The sequence below is a fragment of the Pholcus phalangioides genome, unplaced genomic scaffold, assembly GCF_987345545.1.
Source record: "Pholcus phalangioides strain wild (caught in Gottingen) unplaced genomic scaffold, Ppha-v1.0 ptg000003l_1, whole genome shotgun sequence".
NCBI lineage: Eukaryota > Metazoa > Arthropoda > Arachnida > Araneae > Pholcidae > Pholcus > Pholcus phalangioides.
Window position 1 is genome coordinate 33,249,811 of NW_028301596.1, and position 19,188 is coordinate 33,268,998.

The 19,188-nt window shown below is 36.8% G+C and overlaps 1 protein-coding gene across 1 annotated transcript in view; it reads left to right on the forward strand.

Annotated features, from left to right (window-relative positions):
• Nucleotides 1–12,326: 12,326 nt before the first annotated feature.
• The window catches only part of LOC149088442 (uncharacterized), a 153,676-nt gene continuing 146,814 nt past the window's right edge, over nucleotides 12,327–19,188 (forward strand). Inside the window, exon 1 of the mRNA XM_089253005.1 lies at nucleotides 12,327–12,512. Within this exon, the coding sequence (XP_089109131.1) occupies nucleotides 12,438–12,512 (75 nt within the window). The 5' untranslated portion in view covers nucleotides 12,327–12,437. The remainder of the gene's footprint in view (nucleotides 12,513–19,188) is intronic.

Genomic DNA, 19,188 nt, shown 5'->3' on the forward strand with positions numbered 1-19,188 from the left:
ACATATTTACTGATGCACACCAACGTGATAGATAAAAAACCAAATTCTTGTAAATTTAAATTCATTTAGATCTAAAGTTTTGTCTGTGATCGAAATGTAATCATTAAGTGATCAAGTTTCATATATTTGTATTTTTCTTTTTTGACCTTTTGAGCAAGAAGATGCAGTTGCTTTTCCAGACTTTTTTGCCTTTAACTTATCAAATGTAGCATCATTGTTTTTATTTTTTGTATAGTTATTCAAACAAACATTGGCAAAGCTCTTGATGATTTTAGAAATCCCATCAAAGAAACAAAAATTGCATTCTGGGCAAGTTTCCCCCAAGTCAACAATCAGGCATTCTTTCAAATATAATTCAGTCAATTTGACTAAAACTGAATGCTGTTTTATGTCACATGAAAGAAATGCTTTCTCATATCGGGAAGATATAAGGGTTTCAAAAATTACATAACAAACAGAAAGAGAAAATACAATATCAGCAGAAGGAATTTTCATTCCTCCTCTATTTATCATGTCTAAGTAACCAGAGTGAATTTCTCTTTCCATGGCGGAAGGCAAAAGTGCCAAATTGAAATCAATACTCAAATCAAAAGAGCCTGAAAAAAATTCCTTGCATGAGTTGCAAGTTAATTTCAATTTGTGAACACAGTAACCAGCAATATATGTTATTATGTCTGATTCACAATTTGTCATATTTTTCATGTCCACTTCTTCAACAACCTGTGAAAAAGAAGAAACGTCAGTTTCATTCATTTTACAATAACTAGTGAATTCACTGAAGAATAATGTCAATGACGTTTCTCCATATTTGTGGGAATGCAATTTCAACATTGACTTCACACGAAGCTTTCTCTCAGATTCCAAGACCTGTTGAAGGGAAACATGGTAATTTGCACCTGACAACTGCCGATATTGGGAAAACCTGAATTCGAGTGCATCAGTGTGGAATTTTGTTGTCAGGACATACTTAGCACCATCTTTTAGCAATCGCTTGGATACATCTATGATTGTTGAAGTGGTGTGAATGAGTGCAAGAAAGGTTTCTTGAGAAAGGCAACCATGTCTGGCTTTCAATTTCATGTTTTGCCATTTTGTGGCCCATTCAGTAAAAGAGGAAAGAAACATGAAATTTTCAGCATCCTCAGCTGTTAGAGGAAAGGAGTTTTCATTTCTTGTATGGGCGCCTTTGTTTTGATGAGATACATTCAAAATATCCCACCATCGCTTCACATATTTCAAGAACTTTATGGTGTCATCTACTTGAAAAATTCCAGAATTAGGTTTCTCTGAAAGTCTTTGCAGAGCAGCACAATTTGATTCATGAAATATGTTCACTGCGGGAAGAACATTTTGTCGCTCCATGCTTGTCGGATACAATGACTTAACATTCAATTTGAATGCATATTTTATAGTGCATGATTTTTCCTCATTATAAATTTTTCTTAATAATCCAAAGCGAGGTTTAATTAGTTCTTTTTCTCCTGAAGGATCTGGACAAACAAATGTTTTGTCAGCATCTAATTGGTTTAGCCAATTGTTTCTTATGCATTTCAGTATATGCACTGCATCAAAAAGTAAGAAGAGGTCAGCTCCATTTATTGGGTTGGCAATAACTGTAGGTGGTATTTTGTTGACATATGTGGAGTTCTCAAGATTGGCCAATGCCGTAAACATCTTTCTATTTACACTGTTGTTATCTGAAACAAGGGCACAGACTTCAAAACCAGCTCTAAAAAGTAATTCCAGAGCTTGTTTAACAAGTAAACAAAGATCTTCTGCAGACATTTTACATACAGGCACAAGAGCTATAATCTCTTTGTAGGAGGAAAAAACTGATGCTATCATGAATGCTTGAACAGAGGTGGCTTCTTTATTTTTTTCATTTTCAGCATAACCCATGATTTTTTTGCCTTTGAAACACACTTTTGGCTTCACGTGAATTTCATCTATTAGTAGGTTCACCAACCTTTCTTCATCTCCAAGCTTTTGACATTTCAATGTGACATAGTCAATATTATCCTTATTAATTGGGGAACCATTCAAACTTAAAACATTCATCAATTTTTTAAGAGAGCTAATGCATGGCAGTGTTAAAACATCAGAATTTAATAGTGCTTTATAGCATGCTGGAGATACAGTGTACAGATTGGAAGCAAAATAATATACATCAGTACTGTACCTGTGGCCGTGTTTATCTTTTGAAAACAACAAGAGCTGTTCATATAGAAACTTGATATGGCGATTTTTTGGATTATCTGTATTCTCAGAAGCTAGGAGTTCGAGACTTTCTAATGCTGCTTCATACCTATTCGGTTCAGCATAGTTCACCTGGCTATTCCTCACAATTGAAAGTAAATTTTCTAATTGACTCCAAAAAGAAAGTTTTCCATCATTTAACAAATGGCAATAAAGTTTGTCATCCAATTTATTTTCCCCGACAAAAACCTGCACATTTAAAGTTGACGATACTTTTATACTTTTTTTTACTTTTGGTATGTCATTGAAACACATAAACAAAATGCAAACACATGACTCACTGGTTTTGAACACCAAAACATTGTCCGGCACTTGGATCTTGCTGGAGAATGTAGAATTGAAATCTTCAAAGTTCGCAATTTTATCATTACAAACGAATTTGCTGAGATTGGTTTCGTCAGCTTTTCTCAGTTTACTGTCTCTACTTTCTCTAGGTTGAGTAGTAGTGGTAGATAAATACGATGGGCAACCGGGAAAGATGGTCGGCACAGATCCCACTTTTAGTTTTGGTCGACGTCTTTTTAACTTCACCAGTTCACCATTAGAAACGAATTCATCGAAACGTACGATGCATTCTTCTGCGAAATGCCTTTCACATACTACACTACGGTGTGTTGGCAATAAGTCATTCCTAGGAATCTTCTTGATCCAAATCTCTTTCAATTTTTTTTCCTTCGGAAATTGGAACACGGAAAAGTATTCCGTAGTTCCGTCGTAATTGGAATGGCAAGAAGTTACAAAACAACGGTCAGGCATTTTTAAAAAACGAAGGAAAAAATCACGCTGAAACTATGGCGAATGTCTTCTTCCTTCCCACAAGCAGCTACCGGACACTGGGACGGGTAAAATGACGTCAGGTCACGTGACGCTCTGAGTTGGAGGGCCTTAATTGTTTAGTGGGCTATGGCCGTATCTGGGATTTTTTGTCGCTCGGGGCAAACGCGATTCAGCTGTTCGCCGCATTATTTTGCCGACCACCACCCACAAATTTAAGCTTCGATAATTTCGTAATGTGTTCTTTGTTTCCGCCTAAAACTGCAGCCCCCTAAATTTTGCTGCCCGGGGCAGTTGGCCCCCCGCCCCCCTCTAGTTACGGCCCAGCATAATAATGAAGAGTCGTTGGTAAATTTGATAAAAATATCTTTAACTTTATCGTCTTTATCTGTGATTATACATTATATCCTAGTGTAATCGGTGAATTTGATAAATATGAAAAAACTTACAAATGAGTCTAGCATGTGTGATGAATATAGTCGGACTCCGATAGTATAGTATAGAACCGAGCATGCCCAGGCTCTGTCGCTTTTGCGATAGAAGCTCATTGATCGTGAGCGTGCCGGAAAAAACTCAAATCGGCACGCCGGGAAAGAATACCCGGTTCGGACCAACATCCCGCCAATTCCCAAAGCGGCACAACCACACCCCCACATCCAAACCCCCAATCCCAGGGCACATCACCGCTCGACAAAGCCAGGACAGCAACGCGGGCGCGACCCCCCCCCCTCAGCCCCGACAAGGCCCCGCCGGCGCGGTCCACAGCGCCCTAACACGATACAATGATAACAAATTTTACGATCGTATCCCGATATAATGATACAACACATGTGTGAACTATCATGTAGTAAGATTTATCATCCAACGACGCGTCGCTGGATGTTATGCATAATCGCCGGTAAAAGTGATAATTTTTTAGTACTTATTAAATTTACCAGCGACGCTTGGATACTGTGCATAATCACCGGTAAAAGTGATTAATTTAAAAAATTTATTAATCTTACCAAAATGACTGGTAAGTATGCATAATAACCGAATTTATCACATTTACCGTAACATATATATCAACTTCTCTCTGCTCAACGGGCAACAGATGGTCAGACGCGGATTCGCGGGCGGCACCAGGAACAAAACGGCTGCATACAAGGCATTGCTTGCTTGCTATGCCATTGCAGACCACCAGCATTTTGACGGGAGTTTAACTAAACTCTTCATTCAATCAAATGTACTAATTATAAATAATTATTAATGAGTCATTGTTAAGAGAACTTTTTTTTCATCTTCCTTTTCTTTCAGCAAATTATGAATGAATGCTCTAACCAGAGTGAAGAATGCTACTTCATAAAACATTTCAAGTGTATCCAACAGAAAATAATCTGACCTTTTCCCCCTGCTAAATACTTGACTGAATATTTTTACCGATAGACGGCAGCACATTAGGTTTTAATTTTTACGGAAAAACTTACCTGGAAGGAATATTTTTGAAGGAAATTTTACTCGTCGAAATTACCATCACTGCTAACCTCAGATGATAGACCTGACCTGACTCTGATATATATATATATATATATACCAGAGAGATATTTGTTTTTATTACGATTACGAAGAAAAAACCATTTAAAGAAATTGTTAAAATAGAAAGCCTATGCATATACATAAATATTAATGTCCGTCATCTAATTGCTCTCAAACATCAGTTGACTAAATTGCATTTCGCGAGTGTGGTTCCAGATAACGTAGTTATCATAAACTGGGCCATAAAACGCTTTATGGCAGGAGGGAACATCTTACTAGTCTGGATATTAATCCGAATGATTCATGTAACGCATGTTTAGATAATCATCTATAGTAAGTATTCCAGTCTCATTTTTCTGCATAAATTGAATCTTTCTCTACTTGTACTTATGGTAATTCAGAAAAATTTCTATAAATTTTAAATATCTGTTACCGCCAAATCAAGAAATTGGCCAGTTCACGAAGTGACCGGCCAGATCAAGCGGGAATCTTTTTTTTTTAATCTGCTAGAAAAAACTATATGTCTATATTATGATATGAATAGTTTTTACCTCTGAAATTCCTCTTTTCCCCCCTGTCATCACATGGAGGTAATCCAATACACTTCGCGAATTGGCCGGCCAAAGCCCGAATAATTCCTGAAAATCAGACTTTGGCCAAACCTCTCGGCCACTTCGTGAATTGACGCACTTCGGGTTTTAGCAGCAACATATCTATACAGAGAGATGATGCCACTCTGTCATTCAGAACAAAGTAAAGACAACTGGATATAATGTGTATAGATCATACTTGCTCAACCCATGGCCTGCGGGCCAAATGTGACCCTCGGGGTCATCTGATGTGTCCCGTAACACGCTGGTGGTGGTTGTGTACATAATGTAAAATAAAACAAACACGCTTCGGTATCTCATATTCTTTTAAATTCTCATTCATCAAATTTTAAAGCTGTTCATTTCAGCCTACGGTCAGTTTTTGTCTTTTTTTTATGAAGCCACCTGGTGTTTTAAAAAACTTATCCTTAAACTTTGGGCAGTGTCTGGAATGAATTAAACTGTTTTCTATGGAAAGGTAAGGGAATCGCGTTCTGGCTAACGAAGATTTCGGATAATGAAATCAGACACGGTTCCCAGCGCACGCGCACGCACGCACAATTTCAGAAATGAAAAAAATCCAGAATTTAAAGAAATTATTCCAGAATTGATGAAAATTTAGAACTTATGAAAAAAGTTAATTAATAGAAATAATAATTCCATAGTTGAATCTCAGGTACCTTATTTACTAAAGAAAATGTAATTGTGTGATACACACTGTATGTTTCTTCACTTCTATTACCATATGGCTCCCCCTCAAAACGAGGGGCACTATGCGACCTCACCTGTCGCACACCCCTTAGTTGTGGCCCTGGCCGAGGTCTCACAGTATACGGATAACACGCAACCGCGGACTATAACATGACATTTACTTCAGAAAGTAGTTAAATTTGCATTTGCCGATTGTGTGTGCAGTAAGTAACCAAGTAACCTCGTGAAATTGTGAAATTTTTCCAATAATAGCTGCATGTATATAAAGACGGTAATTAATTAAAAAACAATCACATCTAAATAATTTCTGAAAAACTAACCTATCAGCATGTAATAACATACACAATATATTCAAAAACTGATATAATCATTCTCTACACCCCTGAGATTCAAGCTATCATTGTGTACTCATTCCCTCTCCAAAAATATTTGGCTTGCATATTTATGCATACGTGCAAGTCACTTTAAATAAATAAGTCTCAGTAAATCGGAATTGCGCATACATATCCTATTTCTTCCCCAAAGGAGTCTTACAAACCGCCGCTTTCCTCAATTTCTTATTCATCTTCTTTAACAAAAGGACTAGGATTAGTCTGGGTCAAAACACCATAATGAGGTTTCGTCGTTCGCCAACCTACGAATTCATGAATATATTACTTTGTATGTGCATTCAATGAAGCAAAATATAATATAATATGATGACTTCTTTTGCATTTTCAATTACAACAAATAGAAAAATTTCATAAAAATTGTATTTCCTTCGTGCATGTACGTAGTTATGACAATGATATTTACTCATATTTTTTCTGCATATTGATGACGGAATTCCGAAGAGTATTTGCATTTCGGAATAACCATAAAGGATACTTAAAAGTGTTCTTTATTTAAAGATTTTTTTGTATATATATATAATATACATTTTAACAAAAAAATAAAGTGATTTCTGGAGAAATAAATTAAGGAATAGCGAGAGAGAAATGTAATGCATTAATTGAATTTTTAGCCCATTATGCATTTTGAATAAAATTTTCGAAATATATGTACGCTGCTTCCCTCTTTATAATAAACTAGATATAATACCCGGCGTTGCCCGGGTTTTCCATCTGCCTGTTTCAGCTTCCAAAAATGCTTAGTTAAAGCACTGTGGAATTTATTCGATGCAGTTTATGGGCCTCATAATTAATTTTAAAACAACCTAAACTATATCAATTTATGCAGTTGAATAGTAAAAGACAATACAGACACATTTTCATGCTTGAGAAGATATGAATAAAAAGTTGAAATCAATGTTATTGCATGAATATCCAACTCAAAAGTAGGGGTGCGGCAAATTACTTCATATTTAATTTTCTAGGCTTCGTACCTCTAAGCGAACTCAATATTTCATTACCGAGAATTCAATACAATTTTTAAAATTATTGATGAGGCAGAAAACCCCATTAAATTTCCGCATTTCTACAGTAAAATTGTGAATTCCAACACTGATTTCTATGGGGGGGGGCTCATCCTTTGTCTATCTCTCAAAATGAGGCTGGTGATTCTGACGTCTATTCAAAAAGCTCTCAGGGGCCATTCACGTATGACAGAAGCAGATTTTCAGTCATTTTTGACCCCTTGTCAGCAAAACACTGACCCCCCCCCTCGTCAGCAGCTTAGAATATTTCATATCTTCAAAAAGGGGTGCTTGATGACGTAAACAACCTCCAAACCCCCTCCCCCCTTGTCATCAAAAGTCAGCAAATGCCCCTCTCTCCCCCTCGATTCTGACGTAATACTTTAATGACCCCTCGCCGCCTGGTAGTCGAGTGGTTAGGGAACTAGCTTCTCACTGTGCAGGTCTGGGTTCGAATCCCGGTTCGGGCATGTGTGTTTACTAACACTAACAAATTCCCTGGACGGATCATGCTGATCCCTGGGGAATGCGCTTGTGGGGATCACGTTATTTAATTACTGGGAATATTGAAAATGTGACAAACCATTATAAAGGCATAAACTATTATAAACATACACACTGGCAGCGTTAAAGAAGTGAGACACACAAACCATTCTAAAGGCATATACACGTCTGAAACGCATTGCTAGGGAACCACGGTAACCAAAGCAAACGAAAGTGATTGCTGAGGCCCAAAAACCATTTTTGCCCGTTCGGAGCATTTGTCTGCTCTGACGAAATTTTAAAGTAGCCTATCGTTCAAGTCAGGTCCCATTTGGTATATATGCAAAATCTGGCGACTATCGATCTAAAATTGTAGATTTGTATAGAGAACATACACACAGAGAAACGGAAACAGAAAATCAATTTTATATAAATACAAATACAACACCAAAACAGGCAAAATGCCCAACGAGGTGGCTGAGAAAAAGATGCACATAACAATTAAATAATGGGACAAGATTAAATAGAAAATTTTCAATTAAAAAATTTCGACAAAGTCTTGTGATTGAATATTGCATAGTCTCTCCCCACGAATACGATAAAATGCAAAATAATATTATTTACAGTGGAACTTCGGGTAACGAACACGTTGGCATGTAAGCTCGTTAACCGAATCTCTCGTTATTCGAGTCAAACTTCCCAATAAGAAATAATGCAAACTCGGATATAATTCGTATAATATACGAAACAAAATATAGTAATAAAATAAATAATACAATTCCAATGACACTTGTTTTTTGCCTCCTTTTTAGAATTTTTCGGAAAAGAGTTGCACTGCGTGTCGTTGGACAGATTTATTGCTGTCTTAGCTTTAGCTTTATTTGATTGGTTCTTCTTTTCTACCAAATTTTGCGCAGATTCCCCCACATTCCATACATTTCTTTAAACTCATTTAAAGTGAGAGAGAGAGGGACTTCCTCTCTTCCTCAGATTTCCCAAACTCTTTCTTGCAAAGGAGACTTCCTTGCAAAGACGATCGACCAGTTCAACTACGGTCAACTCCCGTGTCTGGAAAATTCACCGCCATCAATTCACCACTAGGAAAATTCACCGCTAGGAAAATCACCGCTAGGAAAAATCACCGCTAGGAAAATCACCGCTAGGAAAAATCACCGCTAGGAAAATCGCCGCTAGGAAAATTCACCGCTAGGAAAATCGCCGCTAGGAAAATTCACCGCCGGAAAATTCACCGCTAGGAAAATTCACCGACTAACAATTCACGGACAACAGTTCGATGCGAGTCAGTTAGCGTGGGAGTGAGCGATTTTGAGTTACTGAGTCAGTGAGAGAGGAGTGAGTGAGTGACCTACTGAGTATGTGAGTGACAGTAAGTGACCTAGTAATTGAATGAGTGAGTGACCAAGTGAGTATGTGAGTGAGTGACCTAGTGAGTATGTGAGTGAGTGACCTAGTGAGTATGTGAGTGAGTGACCTAGTGAGTAAGTGAGTGATTAAGTGATTGAGTGAGCGAGTGAGCGAGGGAGTGAGTGAATTAGTTAGTTTTAACCTAGTTGTGTCACAAATGATTGATCCACTTCCTCACTCACTCGTTCATGGACTCAGTAGCTCGCTCGCTCACTCAATCACTCACTCACTCCCTCGCTTTCTGACTCGCATCGAACTGTTGTCGGTGAATTTTCCTAGCGGTGGATTTTCCGGCGGTGAATTGTATGGCGGTGAATTTTCCGGTGGTAAATTGTTCGCGGTGAATTTTCCGTAAACCATCAACTCATGGCCGTGTTCCTCCACTGGTTCTTGAATGTCGTTCACATTCACCACCAGTCCAATGGTCTTTCTCAAGGACACAATCTCTTCGACAAATGGTGACCCCTCCCTCAAAGTCGCGTTCAATAATGGAATCAGCCCGCCCACAGTTTTCCTGCCAACAGCACATACAACGCTACTTCTAGTTTCGTATCTTAAACAGCCACGCTCGTACGTGTGTTCATTTTTCGAGCGAAGCATGCTGCTGACCGGTGACTGTAGGGGGAGAAAATTACCTAAAATTCCATAGTACGTGTGTGGACGAAAGCGGAAAACCATCATCTCAGTTGTGATAAACGTGAAAATAAATAAACAGAGCGCAATTTTTGCTCGTTAACCGAATCGCTCGTTGACCGAAGTTCCACTGTATATAGTTTAATCGAATTTATTTTTTTTCGATGATCGGAGATTTTTTTTCTTTTATGCTGGAAATAAAAAAAAATTGGCTATTCCATATAGTGAAAATACTAAAGCAGACCTATATTCGGAATGTTACCTTGTAGAGATATACAGGGTGATTATAAAAAAACTATCCCGACATATGGGCCCCTAACTATCATACCATTCACAAAAACTGAATGAAATTTTGGCATAAGGTATTTTGAGGTATGCGCTCAAGAATGATATGGAAAACAACAGTGTCACTCTAACAGTTACGGTTACAGTGAGAAAATTTCGAAAATATCAAATGGCAACACCAAGTTTTTTTGTATTGGAATGTGATCTCCATTGTGAAAAACCCTAAATAGCGTTCGAACTGCAACTGTAGCATGAAAATCATCGGCGGTAGATAGGCTAAAGTGAGGACAACCAATAAGGATAGAGAAGCAGCATAAAATAAAGCATTTTATTGTGTTTCACAAATTTTTCACGTGACCTTGTGGAGGACTAATCAGGCTGGGATCTCAGCCGAAGAAACGACGGTGTGACGAATAAAACGAACATTAATGCTCTGGTGCACGGCAGAGTCCTTTTTACTTTTTCCTTGCCTAGCTCCGGGGATTTTCGTGCTACAGGTACCATTCCAACGCTATTTAGTGTTTTTCAGTATGGAGATCGCATTACAATACAAAAAACTTGGTGTTGCCATTTGATATTTCCGAAATTTTCTCACTGTAACCGTAACTGTTAGAGTGACACTGTTGTTTTCCGTATCATTCTTGAGCGCATACCTCAAAATACCTTATGCCAAAATTTCATTCAGTTTCTGTGAATGGTATGATAGTTAGGGGCCCATATGTCGGGATAGTTTTTTTATAATCACCCCGTATTTCACTTTCAATAGAAATTCTATTTTATAGAAAATTTTGAGCCGATTAGCCATTAAAAGAAAAAAAAAACATTCGGAATGAAATTGACTTCGCAGAGCATTTGTGAAACTGTGGAAAAAAACGAAAGAAAAATATTTTTCGAAATTTGATTTGCAAGATTTTTCAGGAAACTGGATGTTGTGTGAAGATGCTGATTTTTTTTCGAAAGATGTTGATTTCATTGGAAGGAAAAATCCATTTCTATCTTTACCGGAACTTGAACCCACGGGCCCCTAATAAGCCGCACGAGTGCTGTAACTACTAAGCTTCAGAGTAGATAGAAAATTTCTTCGTTGGAGAAATTTTTATAGGAATATTTTCTGAACGTGTGGACCGTGCAATGCACAGTCTGACACGACCAGCTAAAAACAGCTAAGTGTATGTATTAAGGTACACGTGGTTATGATACATAATAACCGGTTATTATACATACTTACCAAGCATTTTTGATGAGTTTGATGAATTTCCGGAAATTTGTCACATTTTCCTGTGATTATGCATGGTACCTAAAAGCGTCATTGGTCAATTTATTAAGTACTCAAAACATTCTCACTTTTACCTGCGATTATGCACAATATCCAAGCGTCGCGTCATTTTTAAGCATGATAAATCGTACTATATATGAAAATTCATTCATATATTCACTGCATCATCATATCGGGGTACGATCGTAAAATTTGCTATCATTATATCGGGGTCCGACTATATTCACACATCAAACATACTAGACTCATTTGAAACTTTTTCATCTTCAATTTACCATTTCATCTTCAATTCATATCAAATTCACCAATTATACTGTAGTGGTATTATGCATAATCACAGATAAAGGTGATATAGATAAAAAATTCAAGTATTTATCAAATTTACCAACGATGCTTGGGTATTATGCATTTTTGTCGGTAAAAGTGATTAATTTATTAAATTTATCAAACTTATAGGATGATTGATATGTATGTATAAAAACTGGCTATCATGTATAATAACCGGTTTAACACATTTACCGCAACATATGCATGAACAGTTGATTGTAGATGCATATTTTATCCAAAGTAGTTCAAAATAAAATAAGAAAAGGGTAAATTTATTTATCTTGTTTTTCCCCCATTTATATGTTTTCACAGTGCAAAAAACTAAAATTCGTTCAGTTAATTATAACGGGAGATTAATTAGAATAATTTTTAATGGGAGAGATCCGTTATAACGAACAATTTCCCTGTGATTGTGAACTGTCGTTATAACAAACTTTTACTGTACTTTATTACGTTGGAACTTAAAAATTTAATTGAACACACAAATACTTGTATTCTAAATCGATTTTTTTTAGATTCGTGTTCCCACAAGTTTTCAATATATAATATCCTTATAAAGCTAATCCCGGCAGGTGGCGCTTATCCCCCGGAAAACATCCCTTCAAAACCAAAACCGGGAGCGTTGACAGTCATAAGTGATTTGGAAGGCGCAGCGGAACCACACGAATTACATATACTGCTGGGATATACTCGAGATCTCCACTATCAAACGGGAAATGTTGTGCATCTCTGTGAAATAAACCACGTGTTACAGAAAAATATAAGAAATATGGTTATATTACGGCGCTGTTGCTGCTGGAAAAATGTGAGAAGCGGCAGTTTTGCGAGTGGAATATTCACTTTGGTAAGTGCAATTCTCACTAGATTTCTAATCTTTCAGTTGAAATGGAAAAATACAGTTATATAATGAGATTTATGATTTTACAAAATTGTGTAAATGCACAATATAAAAATTGCGGTAGAATATTTGTTTCGTAATTAAACCTTTTATTGGCAAGCATTGAAATAATATACGGACGAGAAAATTTTTGAGGTGTTAAATTGAGCAAATAGGGAACCCTGAATGCTATTAAATGAAAAAAAGAAATTGCAAAATTTGAAAAAATATGGTATTTTTCCAAGTGGAAAGGGATATATGATTTACATACTTGTAGATTTGAATACTATAAAAATGCCGGCATTTATGGTTTGCTAACTTACTTCAGACGTTGTGGCTAAATCGATCTTTAAACGAAGCCCGAGGGCCACAAAGTCATATCGCGGTATTATCGGTTATTAAACAGGGTTACCTAAAAACGCTCATATACTTATTCTGAATTTATTTCGTTAATTTAATAATTAAGTTAATTTAGTTAAGTTAGTTTCATTAATTCTTTTGGATTAGTTAATTCATTGATTCATTAATTCTTTTGGATTCATTAATTCTTTTGGATTCATTAATTCTTTTGGATTCATTAATTTAGTTGTTTAGTTTGTTATTTTTAGTTTTTTGAAAAATAGTTGCAGAATTACTGAAAGGAATTATTGCAGAATTATTGAGAGTAATTTCAGAATCGTTAAAAGTAATAATTCATTAATTAATCCAAAAGAATTAATTAATTCATTGATTCATTAATTCTTTTTAATTGATTATTTATTTTATTAAATTTGAAATTCGCTCGACGAATCTAAAATTATTTTTCCATTCATTTGAAATTATCATTGATTATGAAATTATTTCTTTCTCAAAAATTCTTTTTTAATGAATTATTGAAATTATCTTTTAACGATTCTGAAATTACTCTCAATAATTCTGCAATAATTCCTTTCAGTAATTCTGTAACTATTTTTCAATTAATTAAAGGTTTTTTTCTATATAAATTATGAAATTAATTCTTTAAATTATTCTAAAAGTATTTCTTGCATTAAGGTGATTTTTTTTAGCATTTTTTTTAAAATTCCGTAGCTACGTGTGCCTTTTGAATGCCGAATTTGGCCTCTCGAATTATGTATCCAAAATGAAAACATATTCCTCAAAAACGTGTTTTGGCTCCAGGTCCCCCCGAATTCATCACGACGGCCCTTTTAATGTATGAAATGCACAGCCTTTTTTACTATTGAATCTGGAAAGTATCCTACAGTTTTTAAACACAGAAGCACAAATTTTCCAGTGTTTTTTTTCGGTATTTATTCGTTTTCCCACGTAAAGCAGCTATTTTCTAAAAATGCTCGGCCGGCCATATTTGGCCCCCGGGTCATGTGTTGAAGCCCCGTGGTTTAACCAAACTAACTTCTTTTTTTCTCTCTAACTTCGATAGTGACATATAACATAGATTTCCAACTGGTGTTCCGCGGAACCCAAGGGTTCCGTGAGAGATTTTTTTGGGGTTCCGCGGAATAAATCCATGGCGTTTGATTTACGTTCTGATTTTTGACGAAACTTTAAAAATCCCAGAACGGGGAGAGCTTCTACTGAAAAGAATTTTCTAATCATTGATACTCGTAAAGCTGTTCTTTATTGGAAATTTTGAGAATAAAGTATGCAAATTAGGAGATTTAGCCCCAGAATATCATTTTACTCGGGGTCCCATGATTATGCCAGGACGGCCTTGAGGATACCACGTGAGTTAGAGAAATATTAAAAATTAGTTTGAGTTCTGTCGAACAGCCTTACAACGTCAAGGGTTCCATGGAACATATATTCATTCATTCAAACCGAGCACAACTCCAGTCTATCGCCCTAAGCAATTTACTACCGATTGTGTTGTTCCGGAAGTATGAGTGTCCCCCCACACCTACAAATCTTCTGGGTCCCCCGGGACGCGAAAACGATCATATAAAATATATACATCACACATAATACACAAAGTTGCCTCGTGACATTTGACCAGTCGTGGCCCAGTCTGCAAAGGTTTGCAGTCTCACGAGCATTGTCTAATTGGAGTTGTTTTCAGTGCACTGCCTCACGACAGTTGCCCATACGGCGCAGCTTTTGCCCTCCTTCGAGTAACGTACACAGATCTTGTGGACAGTTGAGTGGTGGGCTACCAAGTGCGTCCGAGTGCTCGGTTGAGCCCTGAGCTTCATAATCATCAAGGGTTCCGCGGAACTGCTTTATAACTGTTGAGGGATCCGCGAAAGCTTTTATGTTGGAAACCCCTGCTCTAGAAGATGTTCTTTCCTCCCTCCTTTCCCCAAAGCAGAATTCGCCGAAATTTGCGACGCCGAACAATCTGGAAGAATTTAAAAAAAAACTGTAGCAACATTATTATGGGAATTTTCATTGCAGAATATTTCCAGTCAGCCGAGGGTTCGTTGCAGAACAATGTAAAACATTCTGCTTTTGGCCTCCCCTGTTGACAAACATTTCTGTACTGATTGTCGTGATCGGTCCGTAGTGATCCATGTGATCCATGAACGAGTGGAGCTGCTTTTGCAATGGCCTTCCTATAGTGAAGGAAAATGTAGGACAAAAATAAAAAGTTGTTTTCTTCAGTTTTGGATCAGTTTTCCTCAGTTGACTAGATTCAAATTTCTTCTTCCGAAAGGCTTTTTCTCAAGGGATCTACGAAACGAATTGTACATTAAGAAAGTACCATGATTCATGAGATACTTTAGACCAGTGTTTATCAACCTTTCTCAAAACAATGACCAGTGAAATGTCTGAAACAACTTGACGGACCACTTGCGTCCAGTACTGCGGGTCATTCCTGTTGTTTTCGTTTTTTTATGCATTTGTCCCGTTTTATCATTGTTTTTACACAGCGTTTCCACAATGCAAATTACATGATAATTATTTTAATAATAATAGAATAATAATTTTGTCCTCGATTTTTTGGAATTTTAATTATGATCGGTGATTACTACTTGTGACAATGTTTTTGATGACAATGGGTAATGCAGGGCGCCGCTGTGGTGGTCGAGTGGTTATAGTGACGGACTCGCGATGCGAGGATCCGGGTTCGAACCCCACAGTGGTGGTCGGTTGAAGTTGGTTTTCTGTGGTTCCCAACTTCAAGGCGCAAATGCAAGCCGATTTCCCCGTTAAAAAGTCTCGCCACAGAGAGCAACAGTCTTACAACGATAAATCATTCAATCATAAACTTCACTCATAGTTAGAAAAACTGGTGGCAGATGGCAGCACTACACATAACAAGCATTACAGAGAAAACAAAAAACTTCACGTCAGGTTTCACTACACGCACATTCCGGGGGGGGGGGGTGTAGCAGTAGTAGGTAGGGCCTCCAAAAAATGGCTCGGGGATCCATGATGTTCTTAAGTCAGCCACCTCGTTGGGCAGTTTGCCTGTTGTGGTGTTGTATTTGTAACGTATATTTTACATCTTATTATTCAAGATCCCTGTTAGCCGAATTTCATTTTTCCCTCAGTGAAATATGATCATCGGATCATTTGAATGTTTTCGTGAAATGCATCTTTAGTTACTGCGATTTTCAGCACTTTATTTCTACACCATGAAAAATTTCAGCAGTAATTAGAAAACTGCATTTAAAGCAATAAATTGAAATTTTTGGAAAAATTTTGTGATATCCCATATTTTTAGCATCAGAATTTTCCGCATTCATCCCGATGATGCCACACCCCCATAAAGGATGAAGGTGTTATTTTATTTGAACCCATATGGATATTACTAATATCAATTGCAACGGGTGAATAATTTTATTAAGTCTACCTGCGGGCCACCTACGCCATCGTCGCGGACAATAGATTGAGAAACGCTGCGTTAGACAGTTCAATTTCAGTGCCTCACAATGACTGAATATGCAGGAAAAATGCACAGGATTTTATGTTAAGAAAAGTAAAAGAGTTTAGAGTAAAAAAAAAATGGAACGATTGACAGTTTCGCAATCAATTATTCGGGAGAGAAAAACAGTTTTCCAGTTTTTCACCAAGATCCGTTTACCGTACCTCCCGTTCGACCAATGTATGTCACCGCACTTGCAAACGGGATTTTCTCCGGATATAGTTATCATTCGGCTATTGCTATCATAAACCCAGAGTTCCCCTGTGATCACATTAAGCGGCGTGGACTATATATGAAATTAATTTAAATTTTTTGTGAGATAAAAACGATTAATAAAGTTAATATCAAAAACGAATAAATTTTTTGTGATTTGATAACCACGTTAAAGCTCCCGTCAGTGCTTAGGAGGAAACAATGTCTCTAACGGAAAAATTGTTTCCTCCTACGTTGTTAACGTTTCAAAACCTTAGTTTTCAACATCGATAATTACCTTCTTTATAGGTCGTTAATGAAGCATGAATTTGGAAATTTCAAAACGAACACGATTCGATATACTCTTATTTTGTAGTAGTTATTTCCAAAGAAATTCTTTCTGGGGAAACAAAACGACAAAAAAGGGAGGAAAAAATGGGCTATTCTGTACAAAATCATTTGAGTTGAAACGTGGGAAATGATAGGCGCGCAAACATTGCTCGCGTAGGCAAGAATCGAAATTAATGAACTCGTGGGTATTGGAGAGACAGCTGCTTTGATCTCGGGTGTTCCGTGCTCTTTATCTCTCGTTTTGCCTTTCAGATGCTGACAGGTTTAGTCTTACAAATGAAGCCCTTTTGTTCGGCTCTGGTGTGGCATATTGAGCAACACTTCTTTTACCTTGAGGTGTCGCGCTATTTATATAATGATCCGGAAATATATTTCCTACTCAGAGGCACCGGAGAGCATGTGGAGTTGCATCTAGACAAATGGATGTATTTGTATGTTTGTGCCTGGAAAGATAGATGAGATGGAACTCTATTTCTTTACCTTCAACAAATAGCAGAGAAAATAGCATGTGAAATTTTCGGAAGTTACTACTTCGTCTTATAGAATATAATCTGGAAGCTACAGTACTAAATAACTTTACCTTGAAGATTATAAAATAAATATCTTAAAAAAAATATGAATACAAATAAATAAATAAATAAATAAATATATATATATATATAGCTGTGTGTGTGTGTTACGGTAAATGTGAACAATATGTTTAATATGCATAATCACCGAGCATTTTGGCAAGTTTGATTTGATAAATTTCCCCAAATTTATCACTTTTACCGGCGATTATGCACAGTACCCAAGTGTCGTTCGCAAATTTGATGTATTTTTCTAAATTTATCACTTTTACCCGTGATTATGCATAGTACCTAAGGTCGTTGGTAAATTTTATAAATTTCCTTAGACTTATTAGTTTCACAGGTAATTATGCATAATACCCAAGCGTTCGCGTCGTTGTAAACATGATAAATCGTACTATATGATGTACTATACCTGATAATTCATACGTGTATTGTATCATTATATCGGGGTACAATTGCGAAATTTATTATAATTTTTCGGGGTAAATTGCAAAATTTGTTATCATTATATGGGGGTACAGTTGTGAAATTTATTATCATTATATCGGGGTCCGACTGAATTCATAACACATATTAGACTCATTGGGAATTCCTTTCATAGTTATCAAATTCACCAATTACATTTATACAAATACAAATACAACGCCACAACAGGCAAACTGCCCAACGAGGTGGCTGACTTAAGAACATCATGGATCCCCGAGCTATTTTTTGGAGGCCCTACCTACTACTGCCACACCACACATGCACCCCGACCACCCCCCCCCCGCGGAACCCCCAACGAATCGGTACATGCGGGAATGTGCGTGTAGTGAAACCTGACGTGAAGTTTTTTGTTTTCTCTGTAATGCTTGTTATGTGTAGTGCTGCCATCTGCCACCAGTTTTTCTAACTATGAGTGAAGTGTTATGATTGAATGATTTATCGTTGTAGGACTGTTGCTCTCTGTGGCGAGACTTTTTGACTATTATGCATAATCGCTGGTAAAAGTGATAAATTTATAAAACTTAATACACTGCTGCATTTTTGAGAAAAAAAAATATTATTCAATAATGAATTGATTGCTTCAGTAAATGAAAGATATATTTTGTTTATGATAATTCATTTTACTGCAAGCAAAATTAGCCGTACAAAACATGTAAATTGAATAAGCATCTTCATTCTCAGAGAATACGTATCTGTTGTTATTCTGCATTGTGACTATAATAATAACATAATAATTTAAATAATTGTAACTAATTTCTTGCAGTAATTCCTCTATGAAGATATATTTTCGGCGCAAAAATTTACTACTAAATCTATTAAACAAGCAAAGGAAAAACGAAACTACAGTATCCCCCCGTTGACCAAAAAAGAGTGTTCCAATAAAAAAGCTGGATGCAAGTGCAGTTTAATTGCAGAAAAACTAGCAATAAATGCATGAAAAAAGATTCTGGGCCGGAAAAAAGTTGCCCTAAAGAGTGGTGACGATGTGAAAAGATGACTCTTCATAGAATATTTACTACATACGCTTATTCCTGTTATCGCGAATCGGTATATCCCGGACGCGATCTATACCGATAGACAACATCGGTTCATTTTCTCGTGGCCGAGGTGCATTTACTCCCATTGACTATTCAGACCAGGAATTCTAATTTGAAGCCGATTCCAAGCGGCTGAGCAA